The 24,867-nt window shown below is 41.1% G+C and overlaps 1 protein-coding gene across 1 annotated transcript in view; it reads left to right on the top strand.

Annotated features, from left to right (window-relative positions):
• The first annotated feature begins 3,658 nt into the window (after positions 1-3,658).
• Positions 3,659-24,867, top strand: part of LOC149172446 (uncharacterized) — a 34,433-nt gene continuing 13,224 nt past the window's right edge. The window contains exon 1 of the mRNA XM_089426325.1: positions 3,659-3,717. Within this exon, the coding sequence (XP_089282451.1) occupies positions 3,659-3,717 (59 nt within the window). The remainder of the gene's footprint in view (positions 3,718-24,867) is intronic.

Raw genomic sequence — 24,867 nt, 5'->3', positions numbered from 1 at the left:
ATGTAAAAGACTGATTGATTTTTAATACAAGAATCCTAATGTCAAGTTGTTCTTCTCATCTTTGGTGTATTTTATGATAGTTTCTTCTCTGTTATTTAATATTTTAAAAGACGGTGCAAGCTATAGTAATAGAAGAATTCTAATGTCAACTTCTTCTCATTTAGCACTTGTGCTCGTTTAGCACTTATTTCTCGAAAGGTGCAACTATAAGTGTGACATATCTCCTTAAAATTATTACATTGCTCAATTGCATGGATAAAAACCATAAAATATAACAATATCTCTATTATATGCTTATAGGTGATTTGTTAGGCAACACATTGATGCAATTTGTTTCAAGGTTTTAGCCTTCTTGCAGATCTAAGATATTTGAACAAAGTGCATAGTGAAACATAATTATTATTAATTGATGCCCTGAAGAAAAAAATTGGAAACACCGAGTAAGCAACCTGAAAGCTCTATTATGACACATGCAGAAGATCATGAAATGAAACATGATATATCAATATTACAAGGCCAAGTGCAACACATTTTTCTCTCACAAAAAGTAAAGAAGCTAAGATGGAAGCTAAGATCGATGGTATAGAAGAAAAACTGAAAAACAACATGGATGATTTGAGGAAATACATGGAAGGTTTGAAGGAATGTTTCACAAAGTTGCTACAAGAAATGCTTCCTAATGGTGAAAAGGTAGTAGAGGAAACTCATGATGAGAAGAAAAGAAATGTGAATCATGATTTCATACCCTCGCCACTTAATCCCCTCAATGTCATACATGTGGTCATATTAGTGCCATCAAACTCAAGGTCGGACTAACAGCCTAGTCTTCCCGTCGAGCTCCGTATCTCCTGGCGTGCAGTGATGTGATGGTCCATAGGAGTTGGGGCTGGCCCCTTGCCTCAATCTCCTATCGTTGGCACTTAAATCTGCAAACGATGGTCCTATGGGTGTGCATCAGATGAAGGATTAAGGCCTTTCCCTAGCCCCACCATCGATAGCTCCTTTTGCTCAGTGTCATGGTTGCATGTGGTGGACACGACTGAGGGCTAAGGGTCATTACCAAAACCCTCTTTGGTGAGCTCCTTCCAAAACTAAATCGAGGGTTGTGTGGCAATAACATGACTGGGGGTTGGGACTACCATCCTGACCCCTCTTTCCAAATGACGGAGACATAAAGTTTCAAGTATTGGTTCTGCCCATAATATAACAAGCACCAGAGTGAGAAAAGTTGGTAGAGCATTAGAATGATAGCTAGGAGGTGAGGGGTCCGAATATGGTCGGGCCTCCGACTGACCCACACCAAATTTTTAAGTGACCTTGGGCTGCCAAATTGCATCCCATGACTGGGCCACGTGGCACCCATTCATTGGTCCACTTCAATCAACCATGAACCAATCAGATACGCCCAAAAACCAACGAACCAAAACTTGCCATGTTCTAACTTGTCACTAGGTCATACCCTACAGAGTCAACTTGCTAACTCAGAAATGCAAAATCCGAGTCCGCTACCCTTCTCAATTTTAGTTGTTTCGCTAAATGATCATCTCAAGATAACTTGAGCATACGGTGTCAAATTGAGGTTAAACGAATGTTGTTGGATTCATAATGACAAGCACTTCTATTTGGCGATAGTTTCAAGACTTTCTAATAACTTTCATTTTTTGAGTTAAAAATTGATCACCTGATCATATACAATTTTTGTAAATTTCCATGTAGGTTATTACAAGAGTTGCTATTGTTACAAGTGCCATCATAGGCTCTACTTCAATTACTACAATTCCTATCAGCCAGTTGCCACAAAACCTACCAGTGAGTTGCTATAACACTTATCAATGAATTGTTATAATATCTATTAGGTAGGTGTAGGTAAGTTTCTTTTTCTTTTATTTAAACTAAGTTCATTCAATGTTGTGGATTTGTATTTGGAAAGACACTTATAATTCCATCCTAATTCCTCATCCATTTCCATTTCCTTTCTCAAAGGTTGACACTCTCTTCAGTTTGTGAGGTATCATTACCTTTTCATTCTATAACATTCCCTCACCATTCTTATCAATCTCCACTCCAATATTCATACATGAGAAGGGTTCAAAATTTTCAATAGTAAAAGAATTTGTTGCGACCACACAAGAACCCGTAGTAAGAATGATAAAATTCCTTATTGGTTCCACACAAGAACTAGTAGTAAGAACAATAAAAGGTCTTACTACTACCACACAAGAACTAGTAGCCATAAAAATAAGATGTTGTTGCTCCAATTTAACCAACAATGGAAAATTAACCAGATGAAAGGGAGAACCCACATTTATAAATGTGATATATCTCTTGTTTGTCCATGATGATGTTCAGATCTACTATTTTAAGTAGCATATCCAACTTATTAGTGTGTTTAATATGCAAACAACAACAAGGACGTTTGAAAACAATAACAAAATAAATAAGACCTATTATTGCACGAATGAATGGGTCCAACTGTGTGGCATGCTTGTATATGTTTTACTATAGTAATTTAGAAGGTGAAGGTAGGGACTGATGAAAATGCAATTTGCAAGTAGAACATGTCGTTTTATTAAAATAACATTCAAGTTGTTTTATTGCAACTATGTTGTTTTATTAATTTTGTTTTTTTCTTAAAAATTGCTTTTGCAAGTAGAACATGTTGTTTTATTAAAAGAAAATTCACATGTCTTATCTGGTTTTAACATTTTGATTTTTTTTTAATTAATGTTCCCTGAATATATTAATTTCCTTGCTATTATTATTGCACAAATGAATTCGCTAAATTTAGAGTATTATTGCACGAATAAATGGCCTCAGTTTGGATCCCAGGTTTTGATATTTTGATTTTGTTTTGAATTTATGTGCCCTGAATGGCTTTTATATTTTTAATTTCCTTGCTATTATTATTGCACGAATGAATTCGGTAAATTTAGAGTATTGTTGCACGAATGAATTTAGAGTTTGGATCGCCGCAGCTTGATGCTTTCTTTTGCTAGGCGCCATGTTTGTTGTATCCACCAGTAGAGAGCCTTCTTTTCCTGCGAAAAGCTCATAAAGTTGCAAATGAGGACATGCTCTTGCATATACACCCTGTACGCAGCTATTTCAGGGACTTCGATTTCTAGTGTTGGTATTTCTTAGTTTTTGGTTTGCACGTGTTTGGGGCGGATTGCTGAGCCCAGGTCCTCCCGCTGGTCCCTGCCGAGGTGTTGCTTGGTTGATGTTCAACAGTTTATCCTGCCATCCCCTCTCCTGAGTGGTTGGATGAAGGCTTTTTGAAGACATTGTGATTGGTAAGTTTGGTGGAGGCCTCGAGGAGGGGTGTCAGATCCGGCAGTTCCTATTTCCTACCCTATACCATTATAAATACTATGTCCTTACACCTTCGTGACAGCCCCGGTTGACGTCATCGCATCTCGGATCATGCCGCATGTTACATGCATCCCATCTCCAACCTCCAGCGAATACGGGTCACCCAGCTCCGGCGACTCTGCCGTCTGCCCTGTTCCTGCCAGCCAAGCTGCCCGCCTCCACTTTGGTGTATTAATGACATTTACCAACCCTCCGTGGAGGCTCATAAACGCCTTACCAACCATCATCGATACATTATCTGCTCAAATCCGGGAAATTCAAAATCCAACCATTGAACAAATTCACTATGGAGCTCCGGCGAACAGAGGTTACAGAAGGTGATCCCCTTGGACAGCGGCGAAACAGGTATTTCAATCGACCTCTGTCTTGCGCGTAAGGCCAAATTGTGCTTTGAAAAGTTTGAGGTCTCCCAAGGCCAAACTATAGCGTTTGTTGAGTTTGGTGGAAATAACTTCCACCGTCTACCAATATAAAGTTTCAACCAGTGCTTTGTATAGGTAGTAATTAAAAGTTTCAACCAGTGCTTTGTATATGTAATAATATAATTACTGAGGATACAGTTCTTCTATTTTCTAAAATTTCTCAATATTCCTACAGCTAAAGACTTTCAAGAGTAGATCTAAATCCATCACATAAATAGTTTTAGTATCAATGTTTCAAACTCTCAAGTTTTGTTCGTCTTTAGAAAAAAAGAACAAAAAAATATGATCAAGCCAAAGGAATGAATAAAAAGAGTAACAATAAATCTAAAATATTGAGAAAATAATCAAATTATTTTTATTTATTTAAGCACTTTCATTTTTGAGATAAAATTTGATCACTTGATCACACCTCCCAACTAGGAACTTTTGGACTCCAAAAGTTTACTTTCCTAGTTAATACAAAGAGGCTAGAACTCAAAAACACCTAAAAACTCAATCTAAAATGGAAAATTTTCAATTGGTGTCCTTCAAGCCCCAATCAAGGCACTTCACCTATCTTCTTCATGAAGACCTGTTGTCTTGGAAAAAAATTAGTGAAGATACTTATTGTTGTTGCAAGAACAAAAGAATGATGAGTGGAATATGAACACTCTCTTTGCTTTGATCTTTACATGGCTCAAAAATAGTTCATATTGAATTTAAACTTTTGAAGAAAAACTTAACTCCATCTTGGAATTAAAAAGAAAAATAAACTTTCTTTAATGTCTTCAAGGTGAGCTTGTACATAAAAAGTACAGTGCTGCAAAATGTTGCATGATATGATTGACCTTGCCTACAAAACATAGTCATCTTATACAATCTTGAAAACAAAGATTCTATACACACAAGTTTGAAATCGAATACTTGTATGAGTGAACATATGACAAACACGTAGACATCCTTGAACGGAAATCTTGTACATTCATAAAAGTCCTATAACATGTGGACTATAACAAGAAAATACATACATCAATGAAAAACTTCTACTTGTTGAACATAGTTAATGATTGTTCGCTTTACAAAATCATCTAAATAGGTAATGACAACAAGTAATTACAAAATTTACAAAACAAATTTACAATAAATTATACCCAAACTTTTCCTCTCTTAGGCTTATGGGTTCTCTTCTTTCATCATCATTGTCTTGAAGGTCGCTCAGGATTGTTATGTCTTCTTTACCACCTCTTATTTCCCTTGCGTTATGTAGCACAATCTCTTTACCTTTATTTGAAAGAATCTTTGATGTAACTTCAAACATCGTTCAATGTTATGTCCATGCATCTTGCAATGAGTACATAAGAACTTCCTCTTGTTTTCTCACATAGAAGTTCTCTCATCTAAAGGAGAGTCATTATGCTTGATGCCAAAAATTTGATTCATTCTTTTAACCATAATCATATGTATCTCACATATATCCACACAATCGTCAAATGCATTACAAAATGTACTAGGGTACTTATTCCACAATTATTCAAAATTTCCATGCACTTGGGAGATGAATTAACATTTTCACAAGGTGGTGACATCTCATCCTCAGATGGTTGATGTTCCTCAAGCCGTTTGGGGCATTCTCCAAACTCCCTTCAACCATAACCCAATCCCTGATACTTCGGTCTCCCCTGAGCCATAAATGGATTGACAATATCTTGGCCACTTATGTCAAGGCATCCACCTTCATAATCCATCGTGGAAAGAAAATTCATACCTAATCCTTTGGTATGTTGATCAAACATTGAAAAATAAGTGTTATGCACGTAAATGGAAGGAATGGTACTTGAGATTTCGATTACCTCCTTAAACTTGTCATTCATATTTTCACCTTTTGATCATCAAGCACTTGCTTTTATGAAAAACATATGTTCATCTTCTCCTCTTCATATATTTATAACATCCTTCTCAACTCTATGTTGTCCATACAAAGAGCCAAATTTTGCTCCTGTAGCTCTTGGAGACTCTTGGCTGCCCATTTTTTCAACTTGGTCAAGTGGTGCTCTGATACCAAACTGATCTGAAATTAGAGTAGTTAACTTTTTTCTTTTTTTCCAAAATCGAATAAAAAAAAATTAGGACCATGTTGACACTTTACAAGGTAAAAATGGGCCTTGAAACAAAAAGTTTTTCCAATGTCTCTTGAAGTCATGAATTAATATTCATATGTAACTTACCATAATGAACATAAAAACACATAATCCATGTAATCATAATAAAGAGCATAACAAAATGTTTGTTGACAGAGTTCACCCCTCCTGGGCTACATCTCTGGGCCTGTCAACATGAGTACACCACTCATATATTTAGTATCAAATGAAGTACATAAATGTTTTCTACAAGTAAATAGGTGGCTATTACCCCTAAAAGGTAATGTCCTCCTGCAAAGAACTCTCACAAACAACAACAACACAACACATCTCCTACAAATATGACATACTCCAAATGAAATGAGTTAAAAAGAGCATGTGAACGCTTCAATTCCACATTGAAGCACATAAATAAAACTTGATGTTGAGAGAAGTTAAACCTGAGCTGAACCCTATAAGTTACAATTGTTGCAGTAGACTTATGAAGGTGAGAATACCCCTACAAGGTGTTCTCCAAGCCCAAATACCTTACAGAAATTCTTCCAAACCTTGACTGATCAATACACCTTTATTCTAAAGCATGCACAAAGGCTACTTAGATGTGCCTAAATTAGACATTAGAGGTCACCAATGGATTCAAAACATCGAGAAAATGCTAAGTGGACTCTTTCTGAGCTCAATTTGGCCTAAAACTCTAAAATCTATGAGCTCTTCACCTCTATCGTGAACAAGACTGTCAATCATCCTACAAATTGGACCTTATGTGTAACTGTTCTACAATTTTCCCCCAAAATTTGTTAAATGAGCAACAATTTCGCTTTCCACCAATGCATTCTGTTGGATGATTAAATTTTCCAACCACCCCACAAGTCCAAAAATTGCAGTCATATTGGCACACAGGGCTGAGGGTTCTGCCTTAATGCCTACCCCTGCCACTTAATCCCCTCAATGTCATACATGTGGTCATATTAGCGCCATCAAACTGAGGGTCGGACTAATAGCCTAGTCTTCCCATCGAGCTCCGTATCTCCTGGCGTGCAGTGATGTAATGGTCCATAGGAGTTGTGGCTGGCCCCTTGCCTCAATCTCCTATCATTGGCACCTAAACCTACAAACGATGGTCCTATGGGTGTGCATCAGACAAAGGATTAGGGCGTTTCCCTAGCCCCACCATCGATAGCTCCTTTTGCTCCGTGTCATGGTTGCATGTGGTGGACACGAACGAGGGCTAAGGGTCATTACGAAAACCCTCTTTGGTGAGCTCCTTCGAAAACTCAGCCAAGGGTTGTGTGGAAATAAAGTGACCGGGGGTTGGGACTAGCATCCTGACCCCTCTTTCCAAATGATGGAGACATAAAGTTTCAAGTATTGGTTCTACCCATAATATAACAAGCACCACAGTGAGCAGAGTTGGTAGAGCGCTAGAATGATAGCTAGGAGGTGAGGGGTCTAAATATGGTTGGGCCTTCGACTGACCCACACCAAATTTTTAAGTGACGTTGGGCTGCCAAATGGCAACCCAGGACTAGGCCATGTGGCACCCATTCATTGGTCCACTTCAATTAAGCATGAACCAATCAGATACGCCCAAAAACCAGTGAACCAAAACTTGCCATGTTCTAACTTGTCACTGGGTCGTACCCTACAGAGTCACCTTGCTAACTCAGCAATACAAAATCTGAGTCCGCTGCCCTTCTCAATTTTAGTTGTTTCACTAAATGATCATCACAAGATAACTTGAGTATACAGTGTTGAATTGAGGTTAAACGAACGTTGTTTGATTCATAATAACAAGAACTTCTATTTGGCGATGGTTTCAAGACTTTCTAATAACTTTCATTTTTGAGTTAAAAATAGATCACCTGATCATATACAATTGTTGTAAATTTCCATGTAGATTATTACAGGAGTTGCTATTGTTACAAGTGCCATCATAGGTTCTACTTCAATTACTACAATTCCTATCAGCCAGTTGCCACAACACCTACCAGTGAGTTGCTACAACACTTATCAATGAATTGTTATAATATCTATTAGGTAGGTGTAGGTATGTTTCTTTTTCCTTTATTTAAGCTAAGTTCATTCAATGCCGTGGATTTGTATTTGGAAAGACACTTATAATTCCATCCTAATTCCTCATCCATTTCCATTTCCTTTCTCAAAGGTTGACACTCTCTTCAGTTTGTGAGGTATCATTACCTTTTCATTCTATAACACTCCCTCACCATTCTTATCAATCTCCACTCCAATATTCATATATGAGAAGGGTTCAAAATTTTCAACAGTAAAATAATTTGTTGCAACCACACAAGAACCCAGGAAAGGCATTGATCTGCAAGTTCTTGAGACCTCACAGGGAGGATCTCATCCCAAAAGGAGCCAGTGTTAGCTCTATTATACAACGAGGATTTTCTACGATAAGAGATAGGCTTGGTCTGCTTGGTTGTTCTCAAAAGGGTCCAAGGCATACACAGGGGCCGCTTGATCCAGGTGGATATCGGTGGCCACCTGCTAATTCCACTTGGAGCCCTACCAGTGCTTCTTTCAGTTTTTTAGTTTCCTTAATTATAGCAAAGTTTACTATTTTTAGCAGTCTTTTGGGTCCTAAACTTCTGGAGCCGTTTTGAGGCCCTAAACAACGTTTTTTTGGGAAATCTACAGCCAGCGATTTATATGTCAAAAAATCATCTTTTTCGTTGTATTCCTCTGAGAGATCTTTCCAATGGGTTATCATGTGCACCAAACAGAGATAATATGACCAATTCGCGATCCCAGGAAGTTGGATATCCAACTCACCCCAACGGGGCCCACAAACTCTTGGTGTCACATCTCCTCAGGTTAGGGTTTTTGTTGTTTAGGGTTTTCTCTTATTGTTCAATAATAAAAAATCCCTTGAGCCTCATTGTAAGAAAGTTCAGAGGCATGTAGCCACCACATCTCTGCTTAGAGATAAGCTACCATCGCCCTAGCTGGTTTATTTCCATTACTGTTTGTAAGCATATTTCAGTGTTTTACATTAATGAAATGAAGTATTATTTCCGCTGCATATCTATGTTTATGGTTATCTCTGTAACTTGTTGCGTTCCTATTTAAGTTCGGATCACCGCTTCATTTAGCAGAAAACCATATCCTATCGCAATCGCAATCGCAGCTTTCAGGAAGCCTTTTATAAGTCATGTCTATAACATTGCCGATGGCCGATTACCGATTGCACCTATCAGATGCGATATTGCTATTAAACCATGTTACAATGCCTGTCGGGTCCACAATAATATCGCTATCGGCGGAAACCAAAGGGGCAGGGGCTTTACATATACATGCATGCGACTCGATGGGTCGGACCCGATGGCACTACAAATGATTTCTTATAAAATTTCAAGTCCGCGCACAAGCCGTTTTCAATGTATTTGGTATATTTTTGTTAGATAAATGAAAATACAAAGGGAAGCGAAGGAATCGGTCGGCTAAGATATGCGACAGCAACCTGAAGGGCGGACCCGATAAAGGAATTAATCATGTTTGTGGACTTTTTGAAGTCCAAAAGAAGCAGAATGGGCGAGATTTCTCAGCGTTACAACATTTTCTGTACACAACAGAAAACAATCATTATTAAACATTTTCAAGAGATCACAAAGGCCTGAATAGCCATCCCATCACCTAAAAGAGGCCGAGAGACAGAGACAGAAGGTTGGAAGTGGAAAGGCGATAGCACAACACGATGCAACCCACAACAGGAGTGATCAAGGAGCATAGACATCGCAACATAGCCATTTCATATTCCCGAAAGGACGAAGGTGGCCAGTGTTCACCACTCCGCGCAGTTACTCTTCAACCACCACATTCAACAAATATGATGGCTGAGAAGGGAAAGGACAAGACTCGGGCAAATCAGCGCATCCAGCAGTTAAGGGATTTCCTCCTTTACGACACTCCACCTGCTCGAGGAGTACAACAGAGCACCAGAGAATGTCAAATTAATTCATTGAAGCAAGCAGATTGTAGCAGAGACGCCATCAGAGAGTTAAAGCGGTTGGTGGTCCATTATGACCCCTCCACGCATAGAACAACAACATATCTTTGTAATCAAACTCTATATATACCCAGAACATAGATGTAATCAGGGTTGATGGTTGTTGTTTTGATGTAAGGTTCAACTTCTGGAGACTGTAACTACTTTGATACTTGCAGCGTATGGTCTTCATTTTCAGCTAATACAAGCTTCTTTTGTTGTTAATTGCTCACTTTCCATTTCTACTCTGTTCTAGGTTGTGCCTGTTATGCATTTATTCATGTGCTCTTGATATTTAACATTAGAGAGGCTATCATCCCACCTTTGTGTTGAAGTCTAGTATGTATCATTGAATTTGTTATGCAGGTTTCTGTTTACTTAGTGCCAGAGAGCTGTCATCCTGTCTGTGCATTAGGAAATATATTTGCAGACCTATTTACTGGTTGTAGTGGGCCATCACATGGTCTTGTGCAACTGCTGGTGTGGTCAATATTCTCCATGTTCACCTTGTCACACGGAATCAGTCAAGAGTGCGGACACAACCGACCTTCCTAGAAGTCTAAGACATTCTAATGACAAACAAAACAAACTGGAGCTATCCTTCTCTAAACATGCATTATGATATGAGAAATCAAGTGTTTCGTTCTTACCTTTGTCCAAACGCTGTTGTAGAAGTCCAAGCTTTATTGATCTGGATGAGCTCTTCCTTTTCTCCAAAACCTGCAATCACCAACAGTCAAACAATTAAATAGCACCCGATTATAACATAAAACAAAGCATATTCAACATATAGACCAAGGAGTACATGAAATAACCCATAAACAACAAGTTATTGAGAAGAATGGACCAATTTGCATTAAAGGTAATCAAAAGGAACCATTACAACCTGAGCCTTGGTGTTGTGCAAGCTCCTTCCAGGGTCCACAAGAGTCTTCCTCTACTTTGACAAAGCTCACCCACTTCCAAATAGAACAAGAAAAGATGGCAATCTCTCCTCACAAGCTTCTAAATGGGAGTCCTAATTCCTGCAGCATTTACCCTTAGAAATGTATAGCTTTCAACCTTCTTCCTTCTGGCCCAATGCCTGTATTTATAGTGCTCAAGAGGAAGTTAATCAGGTCCACCATCAATGGGATAGTCCCCTCTTTGGATGGGATCACTCCCTTATTGATGGGACAAGTTCCTCTTTGGTAGGAGTGCATGAACCATCTGGAGGCGCTCAATACACGTCAAACAACCTTCTATAATGCTCTAGAAATGACCACAAGTAAGTTTTTGAAGATAAAACTTGCGCATTTTAACCTTTTCAGAGGGACGCACCTGCCCCTTTAGATACAGAGCGTCCTTGGACGTAGACCTCATGAACAATAGGTGCGTACCCGCAGGCAAGGTTTGAGAGAACCTGCGTACCCAGAGATAAACACATTTATAAAGACTTTCTCTCTTTCTTGGAGTTTGACATGGATAGCAGAGGCATAAGACTTGCTTAAGAGGGTAGTATGACTTTTGATAGATCCATACCAACTGTAAATAGCCATGGTGACATTTTTTAGTGTAACAGATTGCCCCCTAAAGTGCGAAGCCTGGAATAGATTATGGTTTCGTATTATCTAGGAAGGGTGAAGCGCTTTATCATTTCGAGGATTATCTCGTGGAGAGCCTGGTCAGAACCTGCAATTTTCAACACAAAATACATGTATAAGATTGTATCATCACTGAGGTAGGCATTCCCATACTCAGATTAAAACTTTAACTAACAGACTAACTACTCTGATACAGGAATGATTTTGCAGTACATCCTAATCATAGACTTTTGTAGACACAGTATGGGCGCAACCATTTATTTATGGTTAGTCTACTTAGATAATGAATACAAAACTCCTCGCAGCCTGGATGGTAAAGATTCGATCCAGGGTCTTCATTCCTACTTCTCGAATTGGTACGATCCTAGCCATGTGAATAAATGAGTCGATGTCGAACATGGTAGAAACCACTTGATTACCAGTCGATGATGTGAACTGTTAACAAGCGTGAGAGAGACCACCAGTAATGTCAATGGTTCTCAAAGTACCCAGTACAATCCATGAGATGTGAATGAATGAGTTGATGTTGAACATTTCACGGAATCCTTCGATCGAAAGTCAATGATGTAAACTGACGTCAAAGGCGAGAAACCTGCCATTGATGCATGCAGACTTCAAGGCACTGACGATTTCTAAGTCATCTCTCTAGATAATGTGCTGATGTCGATAGAAAGTGACCCGTTGCAGGCAAGCCCACAACACGAAATCATTGTTCAAGTTGAAGAAATGTTGCTGTAAGGACTGACTCAGGGATGGTCAAAAGTATTTTGCAGATGAAAGTTTTGTTTGCAGACCTCTTGAACACATAACGACGTGACAGATGGTTTGGTGCTAAATAACTCAAAGTTAATCCCCGGAACCCGGTTGAAGATTTTCAAAAGTGGTTTGATCAACTGTGAGGTAAAGAATTTCCCAACCCAGGTGAATGAAAAGTGTCGTGTCCAAGAGTGGTAATAAAGTTTCTTCTGAGACAAAAGGTAACAAATAGGCTCATTCTTCTCTCTTTTCCCCCACCATTTCTGGCAAGTACCTCTTTATTTTTAACAAGCTTAAGGAGGATAACATATGCTTGATTATAAGCTCATCCTTCGGATGAGTCCAACCCAGTTTTGATTCGAACCCTAGGAAGGAGTGGTTCGTTCCTGTTTGTAATTGAACAGGTCCTTTACTGTGAAATGTTTAACGAGCCCAGTATAGGAGAAACTCGGTGTTTTTCAATTTTAGAGAGTCTGAAAAACTTAAGAAAACTCCAAGTTGAACTTTTTCGTAGATTTGTGTCCCTCAAGCCCGAAAAAGTATAAAATAATACCTGGGGGAACCGCTTGATCTTGCGACCAAGGAGTACTTTCATAATTAGTGCCACTGACCTGAAAAGTAAAAAGCGATCAAGGACACGTCGTTTTATTTCCGTATCGAGTTTGAAACGACAAAAACCCGACAATCTTTTCCTGATTTTACGGTCAGAAAAGAGCTATAAGGGGACCGTCTTTTAAGTCCATTTTAACGAGTGTAAAAGAAACGCTCGGCAATCTTTTCATGTTTTAGGAGTCAGAAAAGGGCTTAAAAGATGACTCTGATATTTTGTTCGTGAAAAAATGACAATTTTCCCTCTAAGTCCCTTTGTCCTGCACAAAAGCGACACATTACTCATACCTGTTTAAGATAGGCAAAAATACATCGAAAAACATCTTTCCATGGTGAAAAATGAACAAATTCATCCAAAAAACCTATAAAAAGACTTTTTACCATGTCATTTTTACCGTTTGACTGTTGAGGTTGAAAAAGGAGCTTTTGACAAGAAACTTCCCGTGGTCGCTGCGGAAAATCCGACCGTTAGAATCGAACGCCGTCTCTTCCAGGTATTTCACAACATCCTCCTTGTCAATTTCATCCGTTTAGAAATTTATTTTAGGTTTCATTTTTTATTTTTGGGGGGTTTTGGGTTTTGAAAACCGCTCTGCGGGGGACGCAGGTTCCCTAAAGGCTGGCTTGCGTCCCTCAACTTTTTCCTACACAGGGAAAAGGTCGGGGGACGCAGGCTACCTTCAGGCCACCTGCGTCCCGGCGCACTGTGCGCCAAACGCGGGGTGCGTCCTCTGCAAAATGCGGATTTTGAAACCCCAAGCTCCCAAATTAACCATTGAATTTACCCAAAATTTATTTTAATGCCTGTTTATTCATGTGTAGGGCACTTATCATGCTGGATTGGAGAGAAAGAGAGCATGAGGAGGTTGATTAAGCTGCAATCAATCATCAACCTTCCCTTGATGCCCTAAGAGGATGTGGATTATACAAATACTGGGCCATACCTGGCATGAGGGCTCAGGTAAGATTCTTGGAGTGGCTGGTCGAGAGATGGAACGTTCAAGAGCAATGCTTTTATATCGGGGGGCAACAACTCGAGATAGAGCCCTCTGATATTTACTTTCTCACTGGCTTGCCGAATAGAGGTGAGCAACTCAATCTGGCTGGGACTAGGCCGGGTGGCCAATCCCTTGATAGTCTCCGAGCAGATTGGTGCCTACCTGATTGACACCATGCGAAAGGCATAGAGATCAAATACGTCTCTTGGCCTGAACTCATGGTCTTAGCTTTCACTGTGACCAGGATTTGTGGCTCAGCCACTTTACATATTGCCACTGGGTCCCAAATGCGGATGGCAATTGACTGTCTCCAAGGCACCATCTTCAACTGGTGTGATGCGGTTTCGGCTAACTTGAAAGCTCAACTGACCAGGGCAAAGACCGGGAGACTAAAGACCTTTGGATATGGGCCTATAGTCGTGAGCTTTGCCCTAGAGAGAATTCCGATGCTGATCCCTCAGCATCTCACTGTTGATATTTTGGGTCCTCAGAAGCCAAAGCTGGTACGATGGGTTGCGGTGATGGCCCGGCATCCGGACGAGGGTGCGGCAGTTGTTCGATTCACTGACAGTTATTTTCACTGGTTAGAGGACCAGGTGTTTGCGATTCAGGACTTTCCGTATACCGGAGTAGATTTTCGAGGTGATCCGGACATGGTTCTTCCACAGGGAGAACAATGGGATGACAGAGGTACTTTATTTTTCACGAGTTTTCAAATTATGTATTTTTTTTGTTTTTTATATATATCGTCTCAAAACTGACAGTAAAATTTTTCGAAATGCAGATGTTGGTCCACAGCGTCCAGCCAACCTCCGGCCTTTTGAGAGGAGACATCCAGTTGCACCGGTACCGGCCCCACAGGACACGGCGGCTGCAGAGGTACTAGCTGAGTTGGAGCATGATCTACAACGTCTGACGGCGGATATACCTGAGACTACTATGGATGATATTCCTATCAGACTTCAGCGCTATGTAGTCGCGGTCCTTGGACCGTTTAGGAGATTTTTGCGCAAGGTAGCCCGTGCAGTGGTGTCGTACAGGGAGCACCACCAGTGATCGGCTAGTCACTTTGTAGACACATGTGACATTTTTGACTTTTTGTACTCTATCATTTTTGCCGATCATAAGGTGTTTTTCAACCTATGATCGAAGACGATGTATATTTTTTGACACATTCCTATCTATATATATATCATTATTACCGGCTTATCTTGTTTAACATGTATGATGAAATGTTTTTAAATTTACTTGCATGATTATCGTAAATGTCTGTCCAACACTCGAGAAGCAATTGCATCTGCTAATGTATTTAAGGACCTTGGAATATGCTGATATTCAATGTAATCAAATTCACGTTCTAAGAGACGCGCTCTCAAAAACAACCTTAATAATACAGGATTTCTAATGGCATAAACTCTATTAAGCTGTAATACAACAAGTTCAGAATCTAACCTCACTATCAAACGTCGAATTCCAAATGAAATAGATTCGGATAATAATTCAACCACTGCACTGTATTCTGCAATGTTGTTCGTTGTTTGACCGAGGCTTACCCCATGCATAGAATCTAACTCGTCAGAGGGTGAATAGATAACCCAAGCTGCGGAAGAGATATTCCGTGTACTACGACAAGCACCATCATCAAATCCAATGTATGTTTGGAGGGGCGTCGACATCTACAATATCAAGATCAAAACCAAGATAAGTCAGAATAACGACGAAAAACACACTCACTAAGCTAAGCACACTGACTAACTAACAATCATACTAGCTAGAAAGAAAACCTAACCTAACTTAAAAATTCTCCATACCCACCATTTAAGCATAATACCTCTTTAGGTAAAGTCCATTTCTGGGTTTACCTAAAGAGTCCCCATCAAAATCTACCAGCTCATAAGCCCCTTTTGCTAGCTTTCGCTTTACAATATAGGGTCCATGCCACATAGGAACGAATTTTCCAGCACCTAGCTTATCGTTAGCTTGATCATATAAAAGCACTAGGTCTCCCTCCGAAAAACTTCGAGGGGTCACATTTCTATCATACTGAGCTTTCATTCGTTTCGCGTGAGTCTCGATTGCCAATGCAGCGTCACGTCGAGTCTCATCTAATTTAGCTAAGTACAATAAACGTTTCTCCTCTTCGGAAGTAGCTGGGAGTAATTCGACAGCCATTTGAAGTGATGGGATTTCACATTCAATGGGTAACACCGCTTCCAAGCCATAAACTAGCTGGAAAGGAGTGAACCCTGTTGAGGTTTTCACTGAGGTTCGGTATGCCCATAGCGCCGAAAATAACATGTTGTGCCAATTCGACCGATGAATACCAATGGTTCGTCGGATCATGATAACCAGAACTTTGTTGATAGACTCAACCAAACCGTTGGCTTGCAGATAATAAGGAGTAGAGTTGTCATGGCGCAAACCAAGCTGGCTTGTAAGTTCAGTCATCATGGTGTTTCAAAAATGGCTCCCATGGTCAGTAATGATTGCTTGTGGGACACCAAACCTAGTTATTATATGATTGAATATGAAAACTGCAGCTGTTTTGCCGCTTGCGTCGAATGTAGGCATCGCCTCGGCCCATTTAGTGAAATAATCAACCGCGAGGATGATATATGCATGCCCCCCGGCCGAGTGAGGGTTACAAGTAATAAAGTCGATACCCAATTTGGCGAATGGACCAACGGCAATTATAGGGTGGAGAGGAGCAGGTGGTGCGCGCATCTTTCGATCAAACACTTGGCAGTTGTGGCACTTCCGAACTGCAATGATACAATCTTTAAACATAGATGGCCAGAAGTAACCAGCGCGCAACACCTTCTGAGCTGTGGCATACCCAGACATATGACCGCCACATGCTCCAGAGTGACAATCATTCAAAACTCTCTCAGCCTCTTCGTGAGTTAGACAACGTCGAAAAACTAAGTCTGCCCCCCGGCGATAAAGTGTATCTCCAATAATTTTGTATTGCTGGGATTGAAACCTAATTTTTCGACGTTCCGCTTTTGAAGCTTCAGGCCGAAAGGTTTGGGTTTGGAGATAGATGATTATATCCCCGAACCACGGATCTAAAGTACTGATAAGAAACAAAGATTCGTCCGCAATGGACTCTTCTGCCACAGTCTCTGTGTCAGTACGCGGGAAATCACACATCAATTCCGCAAAAACTAAGGATTTCTTAGACTTGGACTTCTCGAATTCCAAGTCGAACTCTTGCAGGATAACGATCCATTTAGAGTACTTGCCCCCTAGCAGTTGTTTTGTCAAAATGTAAATCATAGGGTTGCAATCCGAAATAACTGTAGTTTTACGGAGAAGAATGTAGTGACGAAAACGTTGGACAGCTTGAACGGCTGCCAGGGCCAATTTCTCCACATGCGAATATTTTAGCTCAGTGGGATTTAAGGTCCGACTGAGATAATATATCACATGTTCCGCTCCGAATTCTTCTTGAACTAACACCGTTCCAATGGTGGAATGCGAAGCTGCGAGGTATAAGAAGTAGTCCTGGTTGTAGTTGGGAGGATGCAACAACAGTGCATGGGTCAACGCGGTTTAAGTGCATCAAAAGACTGTTGGGCAATCTCGTCCCAAAAGAATTGAACGTTCTATTTCAACAACCGTGTAAAACCTTTAGTGACCTCGGCGTAGTTTGGGATGAATCGGCGTAAAAAATTTGCTTTCCCTTGCAAACTTTGGAGTTGGCGCAAACTCGAAGGAGGAGGCAATTTGATGATAGCCTCGACTTTCGAGGGATCGACGCGAATGCCGGCTTTTGAAACAACAAATCCCAGCAATCGACCTGTTTCTATACAGAAAACACACTTGTGGGGATTCAACCGAATTCGATAATGCCTACACCTCATAAATATTGCTCGTAGGTGGACGAGGTGATCAGCTCGACGTAAAGAATGAGCAGGCAAATCATCGAGATACGGTTGCACAATGTGCTTGATGTCGTGAAATGCGTAAGACATCGCCCGTTGAAAAGTGGCCCCGGCATTCTTAAGCCCAAAAGGTAATTTGCAGTAAGAAAACGTCCCCCATGGACAAATGAATGCCGTTTTTGGTTGGTCGGCAGGTAGAATATTGATTTGATTATAGCCCGAAAAACCATCCATGAAGGAAAACATTTCACTTCCGGCACAATCATCAATAATTTGATCGATATAAGGCGTAGGATAGTTGTCTTTTGGACAAGCTCGATTGATATCCCTATAGTCGATACAGATTCTTATTGTTCCTTGTTTCTTATTGACCGAAACAATATTCGATACCCAATCCGTTAACGGGATCTGATAAATGAAACCTGCTTTCAACAACTTTTCGACTTCTGCTTTAATCGCAGCCGCTTTTCGAGGGTGAATTTGACGCAATCGTTGCCGGACGGGTTTAGCATCCGGGTAGGTCTTTATTTCATGAACAACAATGGCAGGATCGATTCCCGGCATTTCCTCGTAAGACCAGGCAAACACATCGCGGAATTCTTGGAATAGGGCCTTGTAAGTTTGGATTTCTTCTTCTGTACAGGCGGCACCTATATGAATGTTCTCCTCAATTCCGGGCTTTACTGAAATATCAATGGGAATAGTACGAGAAATATTCCCTAAATTCAACTCTGAATCAGAATGTTTCGTTGGATCCTGAGCGTCTTTGACATATTCAGCGGTAAAGATAGATGAAAAATCATTTTCAAATGCATCATCCTTAGGTAAAAACGAAGATCTGTGATGGAGATCCTCCCATGGTAGATCGTCTACACTTAGGATTTCGCGAAGTTGTTCGTCAGATGACACGACTTCGAGAAACGCTATCCGTTCTAAGGTTGAGGTGAAAAGTGATTCTTCACTGACCACATTCATTTGGTCGACCTCGGTCGAATGAAAGTCGGTAAAAGACATGAGAGCTTCATAAGCAATTTCATATGGACTCAAGGGCATAGCATTACCGAATGAGTCTATCTCAGAGTCAGATGGGACATACCAAGAATCATCATAAATAATGTTTTCTGATGTAATCATATGAATTGTTGCAAACGAAGGTTCTACGCTGAGTGGAGGGAGAGGAAAAGTTCCCAGTAAACCGGAATCCTTAACTAAACCTACACCAACGTCCCTATAAGGGACTGTCGTCTTACCAACATGCTGGATACTCTCTGAAGAGGCTGGGTCGGATGAAAAGTATGTCAGCTGATCAATAGTCACGATCTTACCGTTATGTGGAAACTTAATTACTCTGAAGACCGATGAAACGACCGCTGTCATAGCATATGACCAACTTCGACCCAAAAGAAGGTTGTAGTCTAGAGGGGCATCAACCACTTCCACATCCAGACTAACGGTTTTACCTTCTACCCCTATAGGCAATTCCTGTAGAATACCAAACGGACGGAACCCACGGCCATCAAAGGCCTTAAGGATGGTGGGGGATTGGTTCAACGAAGGAGAACCAAGGGATCTCCAACATTGAATCGACATAATACACGTAGAAGCTCCCTCATCAATCACAGTCCTATGAATAGGCCTGTTTTTGACTATCACTGGAATTTGGAAAGCCATTTGATGGGGGAGACGCGGTATACTATTTTCTAGATCGAAGATCATTAGATTCAGATCCTGAACATCAACAGCTCCTATAGCCGACAAAAGCAATTTTCGTTGTGCTGGGCATGATTGCAGCACTTCTAACGCCGACATCGCGGAGGGTGAAACAGCTAAGTCCTCAACAATGTTGTAATTCTGGGCCGCTCTCGCATGTGGATTGAAAGCAGACCTTCGAAGTACACCCTTGGCAGGCGGTTTAATTACTAAGTCTGGGTTAGGTTTCTCGATCTATAGTGGATCGGAACCAGGAGCTGAGGTTGATGAGTTAGAGTGAGAAGATTCTGCTTCCTTACCATCAACAGGATTCTTACTACCATAATCTTGCGATCGAGTCGCAATCCTCACATGAGACATCATCAAAATGGGTTCTTCACTGGCATTCGAGGAAGAACCTATCATCTTATTCTCCTGCTCTGGAAATGGATTTTTTAACACAGCAGGAGTGGGAGAACCTTTGACTATTTTCACTACCTCGGCCCGATGAGGGCAATCTCTCGTAAAATGATCCTCTTCACAAATAAGACAAGGATATCGAGGTTTGCGCTTTTCGTCATTGGTTTCCGACTTTTCTGTTTTCTCCTTCGGAGCCTTGTCTGCTTTAGCCTTCTTCTTTCCTTTCTTCTTTCCACCGTTTTTTGATTTGGCCGTAGATGACTCTACATCGTGAATATCGGCGGTAAGTTCAGGAGAAGACTCTCCTGTCGGGGAATCGGGCAAAGTGATAATAGGAGTAGTTGAAGCCTTGGAAGACTTCTTCTTGCTCTTTGTATTCACGATACCAATCATAACATCAGCGGCATGAGATCCCGAAGGAGCAACAGCAATTTGATTCGACTTTGGAAGATCCAGAATCTTCTCGTGTAATGTACCCGACTGAGTGTAAACTAAGTCAAGGTATTGCGCCTGAGCAATGACTTGCTCCTCAGTAACTACTCCGGCCTTAGCTACATCTTCAGTAATCCTTGGTAATAATGATTTAACAAACCATTCAGCTAAGATTTGGTCCGGGATAAAAACTTTCACTAGCCTTCTTCGACGTCTCCACTCATGAATGTGATCGGAAATATACGTGGAGGTTGATTGTTTTAGTGAAGTTAATAACTCCGTACCGTTATCGTATCTGACCGGTAACTGAAAGTGAGTTAAGAACGAGGTAGCTAACTGGCTAAAATTGTAAAAAGAGGCCCGTGGTAACTCAATGTACCACTTGGCTGCGAGCCCAATGAGTGTACGCTGGAAAAGACGTAAGCAGATCGAATCATCCGAGATAGAATTTGAAGCACACCAGAGGTGGTAAGTCATCACGTGATTGGATGGATCCTCTCCAGACTTACCTTCGAACTTGGGTATATCGCTGGGCAACTTATTTGGCATTGGCGGCCAGAACGGAAGATATTGAATTGGATCATTCGTTAGGCGCGTCAAGTCTGGTAAATCCAAAGTTGCGATAAACGGTAACTGCCGGTTAGGATCTCTAAAACTCTGGGTCACAATACCGGCCCTAGGAGGAGGATATCCAGGATAACTAGGAACAGGAGTTGCATTTGGGATATTATATCCTCCTGGAAAACCAGGATTAACCGGACCGTACTGGGGTTGCTGAGGTTGTTGATAAGTGTACCCAGGATACGGTTGATACTGGTAAACCAATTGTTGGACAGCTTGCCCAGGTTGATACTGTCCCTGGTACGGAGGTTGAACAAATTGAGGTTGAGTAGTGACAACCGTACTTATACCAGGCTGGCCTACAGGCATCTGGACCATGGTTTGAATCATAGATTCGGACAACGGTACAGATGTCTGCGGAGTGGTTACAGAGACAGTAGAAACCGGAGCCGTCGATACTCCAGAAGTAAGTATGGTAGATGTGGCGGTAGTTGCAGCAGCCGTTTGAGATGGAGTACTAGGTGCAATTGGCGGCTGAGTAACTACCGAAGTTACAGAGGTTTGAACACTTGACTGGACAGGTTGCAGTTGCTGGGGTGGACCAGAAACTACAGGTTGTCCGGCTTGAGGTACCGACTGTATACTTGGCTGCAACACCTGTTGACCCTGTGACGGATCCCACACTAACATTCCAGGGTATTGACCCATAACAGGTTGAGGATACTGAGATCCATAGCCGGATTGAGGATAGGATTGATAATTGTAAGGTGCAGTTCCCATACCTTGACCATATGATTGACCTTGAGGTAGTGGATAACCTTGACTTGAGTATTGACCTTGAGTTTGATAACCCTGAGGTAAATACGGATACTGGGGTTGACCTTGACCTTGAGGTTGGTATCCTTGAGGTTGATACCCTTGGGGTTGATACCCTTGGGGTTGCCATCCTTGAGGTTGCCATCCTTGAGGTTGATATTGATACTGAGGTTGACCTTGGGGTACATATTGAGGCTGGGGTTGACCTTGAGGTATGTATTGCCCCATAGGAGCGTACTGACCTTGAGGTTGCCCCCCAGACACGAATGAAGTACCTTGAGGTTGCCCCCCAGGCATTAACGGAGGCTGCCCCCCAGGCGGTAATTGGCCACCTTGAGGTTGGGAAATGGGAACTGAACCTGACATCATGTAAATGTCTCCTACACCCAATGGTACATTACCACTGTTTCCAACTAATAGCCCATGATCAACGGGTTGAGGAGATGCTCCCGCAAAGGTACCAGAAAGAGATTGATACCCAGTAGGAACAGAAGGACCGCCATGTAAAAAAGATTCAGGACTTTGTGTAAACACGGACGACTGAACATACATATTTACAGGAGTATGAATACCTCCAGGTGGAAAAGGAGTACGAGGTGTGGAAAAACCTAGACCAAAGTTGTCTAAATAATTGGTTAACGAAAGGTACCAAGTAGTACTTCTAGGAGGACTGTAAAAGATAGATTCACGCTCCCTTAGATCAAGGGTAATTTGATCTTCAGGATCAAAGACGCCTATTTCTTCCTCTGGAACAAGATCTTCAATAGCAATCAAACCAACAGGAAGATTTTTGGTGATAATTCTTTCTATTCTCGGTGAATCAGGAACACTAGAAGTCAGAGTAACAGGTTCGGATATTTCTGGTTCTTCGCCTGTATCACTAGCAGACGAAAAACTACCAACAAGCTCAGAAACTGTAACAGCTTCGGGATTATAACCTGTCTCTAAACTTTGGTAATCTGGATGGACTACCAAGGAAGATTCTCCTTCTTCAGGTGAACCTACTCTACTGCCACTAGGAGGAGTTACAAGGACCTTTAAACCTTCTAGATGACTGGACTCGTCTTGAGGAGGTTCACCCCTAAGTCTACGGGATCTTCTCAACAATTCGGCCACAGAAACAACTTTAGGAGACTGGCCCCGAAGTCTACGGGACTGTCTCGATAATTCCGCCACAGCTAAAAACTTTTAACTACTACACACGAAAACAAAATAAAATTTCAAATCAAACCACCTAAAGTCTCTAAAGAACCAAACAAATTTGAATCACACGCCTAAAGAATCTAGGGCGTCAAACCAAACACAAACAGTAGTCTTTCGGACCAAAAGCGCTAGTTGGTGATGAAGCCCAACCTCGCTGGATTCAGTACAGAAATGGCGGGTGGAACAGTTACCCCGGCAACCTGCTTAATGAATAGACTGGACCAAGTTCCTCCACTTTAACCGTCTCGAGTGAAGTGAACCCCCCAGAAAATCCAAGTGAGTATAACCGACGTCTGCTCCAGGTACAGTGGGACCTTCCCTCCACCGTCACCTCGGTAGAATCCTAAAGATAATGGTCACTAAGGTTACCAACCGCAACAAATGCACCTGGGGGAACAGTCTAAACTCCGACAGCACGCAAGGGCAGAGTAGCAAGCTCAATCCCCTTGCCGGCTCCTTGACAATAATCCAAGGTTTACCGACAAGTGACCCCTGGCTCCTCGACAATGGTTAATCCGAGGTTTACCGTTTGTAATACGTGCGTGTCTGGCGTCGTTCCCAACGAGGGGGGAATGATCCCCTCACTGGTTCGGACACGAGCTCGTGCTTCTCCTTTAAAAGGAGCTTTCCCAGAGTACAAGTGAGACAATTGGATTTATTCTATCACAAGATAAGCTACTTGTTTGGTTTTGTTGTCTTGGAGAGTTAATTACTCACCTACTCCAAGACACTAGCCTGATCTAAATTGGTGCTTCAGAGCCCTAGTAAATAAAAGTTACTATTTCAATTTTACTTTAAGCATTACTTTTATGGTTGTTCTTTAAAGTCACAAGGTAGTGGAAGTGAAACCAATGGTGTGTAGACTCGACTCCAAACACTACAAAGATGCACCTAAGATGATTTACGCTACTTTGCTTTTTCAATGAAATTCTTAACTAAGAGAGTTGAGAGAATGCAAATTTTAGAGAAAACAACTTCCTTAGAAAAGACAACCAAAGAAACAATTCTCTTTTTCTTTTCAAGCACACAAACATAACCACTCTTTTTTTTTTTTTTTTTTTTTTTTTTTTTTTTTTTTACAGTGGAATCGGCAACAGGGGCAGCCTCGCGACTCGCGTTACACGGGGTCGATTCTGACCGCTACCTATATAACCACTGGGAGCATGCGCCCGCCCCTCTCCACAGCTCCGGGTTAGTCCGGGGGATTTGAACTCATGACCTTCAGTGCGGAGCCGCCTTTCTAACGACTTCACCGCGATGTGATTACCAACTCGCCTACCCCCGTGGGGCTAACATAACCACTCTTTACTTGCACGAAAAAACTCTTTTTCTTTTAAAACTTTCAAAGCTACTTGAAACAAAACTTTTCAAAGGAGATGTTTTTTGTATTTTCTCTTTTTAATAAAGCATATAAACCTATCTTAACACAAAATAATAATCTCAAAAAGCTACAAAAACTATGAAAACTTGACTCACAAGCAAATCAAAAGAGAGATTACTCTAGGCAAACCTAACAAGGCAAAAGCTCACAAAGATGATTCTAGGTTGTTTTACTTGATCAAAATCAAATCAAGGACCAGCTAATGCAGAATCAAAAGACTAGTCAAAACAAAACTCAAATCTTTTTGTTCTTTTGTAAAATGGAATTCAAGACTTAAACAACAAGCACTTCGAAGTTGGCTCAAGAGACAACTCGATGGTAAGTTTCTCTCACAGGTAGACTTTATGACAGGTCTGACTTCTTAGAATGCTGACAAAACCAAAGAGATCTAAGGCTTGACAACTCCTACCGCCAAAGTCACTACAAGACCTACTCAAAATCAAACCCTAGGGCTTATACTTCGATGAAATCCACTAAAACACTCAATGCTATCGAAACAAATTCAGGTGAAGATTCTGGGCAAGGGACTAATGAATCTGGGTAGAAAACACTAAGAAAAAACAAAATCTAAGAGCAAAAAAGGCAAAAAATGGAATTTTCTCAAATTTTGGC

Source organism: Pinus tabuliformis, chromosome 4_2, assembly GCF_031772625.1.
Source record: "Pinus tabuliformis cultivar Carrire ecotype Pingquan chromosome 4_2, CPIR1, whole genome shotgun sequence".
Classification (NCBI taxonomy): Eukaryota; Viridiplantae; Streptophyta; class Pinopsida; order Pinales; family Pinaceae; genus Pinus; species Pinus tabuliformis.
Note: the sequence above shows the minus strand (reverse complement) of the source record. Positions and strands in the feature narration are given on the sequence as shown.